Raw genomic sequence first — 1,829 nt, forward strand, 5'->3', positions numbered from 1 at the left:
GAGGATGACGATGATGTGGAGGAGAAAGATTGGGTTTTGAAGACGGAGGAGAGCTTGAGGCCGTGGAAGGAGGAGGAGGAGAGGAGGTTGCGGTCGCTGGGTTTGGAAAGGAAGGAGGAGCTGGCCATGGAGGATATTATGGTCTTCACGAATTTAAATCTCTTGGGTTTTGTGTTTTGGAAGTTCAGAAAACACAAAGTTTACTTTTGGGGGTAAAACACCCGTTGAAAAAGTATTGGGAGGGGGAAATACGTTTTCTTTCGTTTTGGGGGCTGGAAGCATTTTTCCATAAAAACTATAATACAAACGGCAAAACGAAAAATGATCGAGCCTAAAACAATGATAATACCAGCCAATACTAACGGCAAAACGACCTGTTTCTCATCGACGTCTCTTGCACATGCACCGGCTTTGTATTATGCTCTCGACCATATTCAAGAAATCACGGATTAACCAACGAGACCACACAAGCAACTTAATTATATAAACACCCCCCAACTCTCTCACTAACTAATCAAGCAAGCAAGCAAGCAAGCAAGCATGAAAACATTCACTCTACTACCTCTTGCTGCTCTCGTGGCCATCTCAGCCTTAGCCCCCTCCTACGCCGTTATCTACGCCGCCAGCAACAGCGCGATAGGCACGCCCGGCGGCGACCGCTTCCAGCAGCAAGTCGGGCTCGACTACGCCCTCGACGTCCTGGAAAAAGGGTCGTCCTCCTTTTGGTACGCGTTCGCTCAACGGAACGAAACCGACAGGAAAAATGTTACGGAGATAACCGTAACGATTACCCAGAGCATGATCGGTATATCCGACAACGTCAACGGTGACATCCGCGTAAACTCCAAGTACATTGGAAACTTTTCCGGTGACGTTAAGGAAGAGTTCACCGGCATTGTGTACTACGAACTTGCACGCGCTTTGCAATGGGACGGGCAGGGGCAGGCCCCTGCCGGGTTGTTGACGGGCGTGGCGGATTTCTTCCGGTTGAAAGCCGGATACGCGCCGAAACAGTGGGTGAGGTTTGGCGAAGGGATGCGGTGGGACGAGGGTTTCGACGTGACCGCTCGGTTTCTTGAGTACTGCGACGCTGAGTACGAAGGGGTGGTGGTATTTCTGAATTCTTGGATGAAGTTTGGATATAGTGCTAATGTTTTCGGAGAATGCCCTTTTATGTTGCGTGTGTGTTTGAACTTGTACGTTTATGTTGTTTGTACCGAGGATATCAGATTGTGACCACGGTCGTTGTACCAAGGAAAATAAAAGAATTGATAAAGTGGACAACTTGCGTTGCTGTGATCCTCTTCTTGCTACGTAACGCAGAGCGTATGTTCTTTCTTCTCTGAACATTGTACAAGACACACAGACTTATGTATAAGTCAACAAGACGGTTCGAACACCTTGTTCTCTTAATTAAAACCTCATCTTGATTCTTACAAGGGCGACATATGACAAGAGTTCGACAACTTGTTCACAGAAGATGTTTTATTAGACTGTCCACAAAAGAGATGACAACATTGAACCTTGTGAGCACTAGTAAAAACTACTCGTTTCTCATCGATCCCTTATGACCTCATGTGAGAATTCACGGAGTAACCAACGAACCCCAAGAAATCATATAAAGGGTCATATATCTCTAAGAAATCAAGCAACAAGCAAACATGAGAACATTCGCTCTCCTTGTTGCTGCTCTCATACCCATCTCAGCCTTAAACTCCTCCTCCGTCACTGACTATGTAGTCAACAACCCTGCAATCGGAACGCCTGGTGGCGATCGCTTTGAGCAACAAATTGGCCTCAACTACACGCTCGAAATCCTACAAACATCC

The 1,829-nt window shown here is 46.7% G+C and overlaps 1 protein-coding gene across 1 annotated transcript; it reads left to right on the forward strand.

The window, feature by feature from the left end:
• Positions 541-1,236, forward strand: LOC109841596. The gene has a single exon (XM_020410555.1). The coding sequence runs from the start codon at positions 541-543 to the stop codon at positions 1,234-1,236; it is 696 nt and encodes a 231-aa protein (XP_020266144.1).

Source organism: Asparagus officinalis, chromosome 1 (genome assembly GCF_001876935.1).
Source record: "Asparagus officinalis chromosome 1, Aspof.V1, whole genome shotgun sequence".
In the NCBI taxonomy this organism is placed as follows: Eukaryota; Viridiplantae; Streptophyta; class Magnoliopsida; order Asparagales; family Asparagaceae; genus Asparagus; species Asparagus officinalis.

Excerpts from the sequence above, each read along its gene's own strand:
- LOC109841596 (XM_020410555.1), top strand. The coding sequence starts at position 541 with ATGAAAACATTCACTCTACTACCTCTTGCTGCTCTCGTGGCCATCTCA.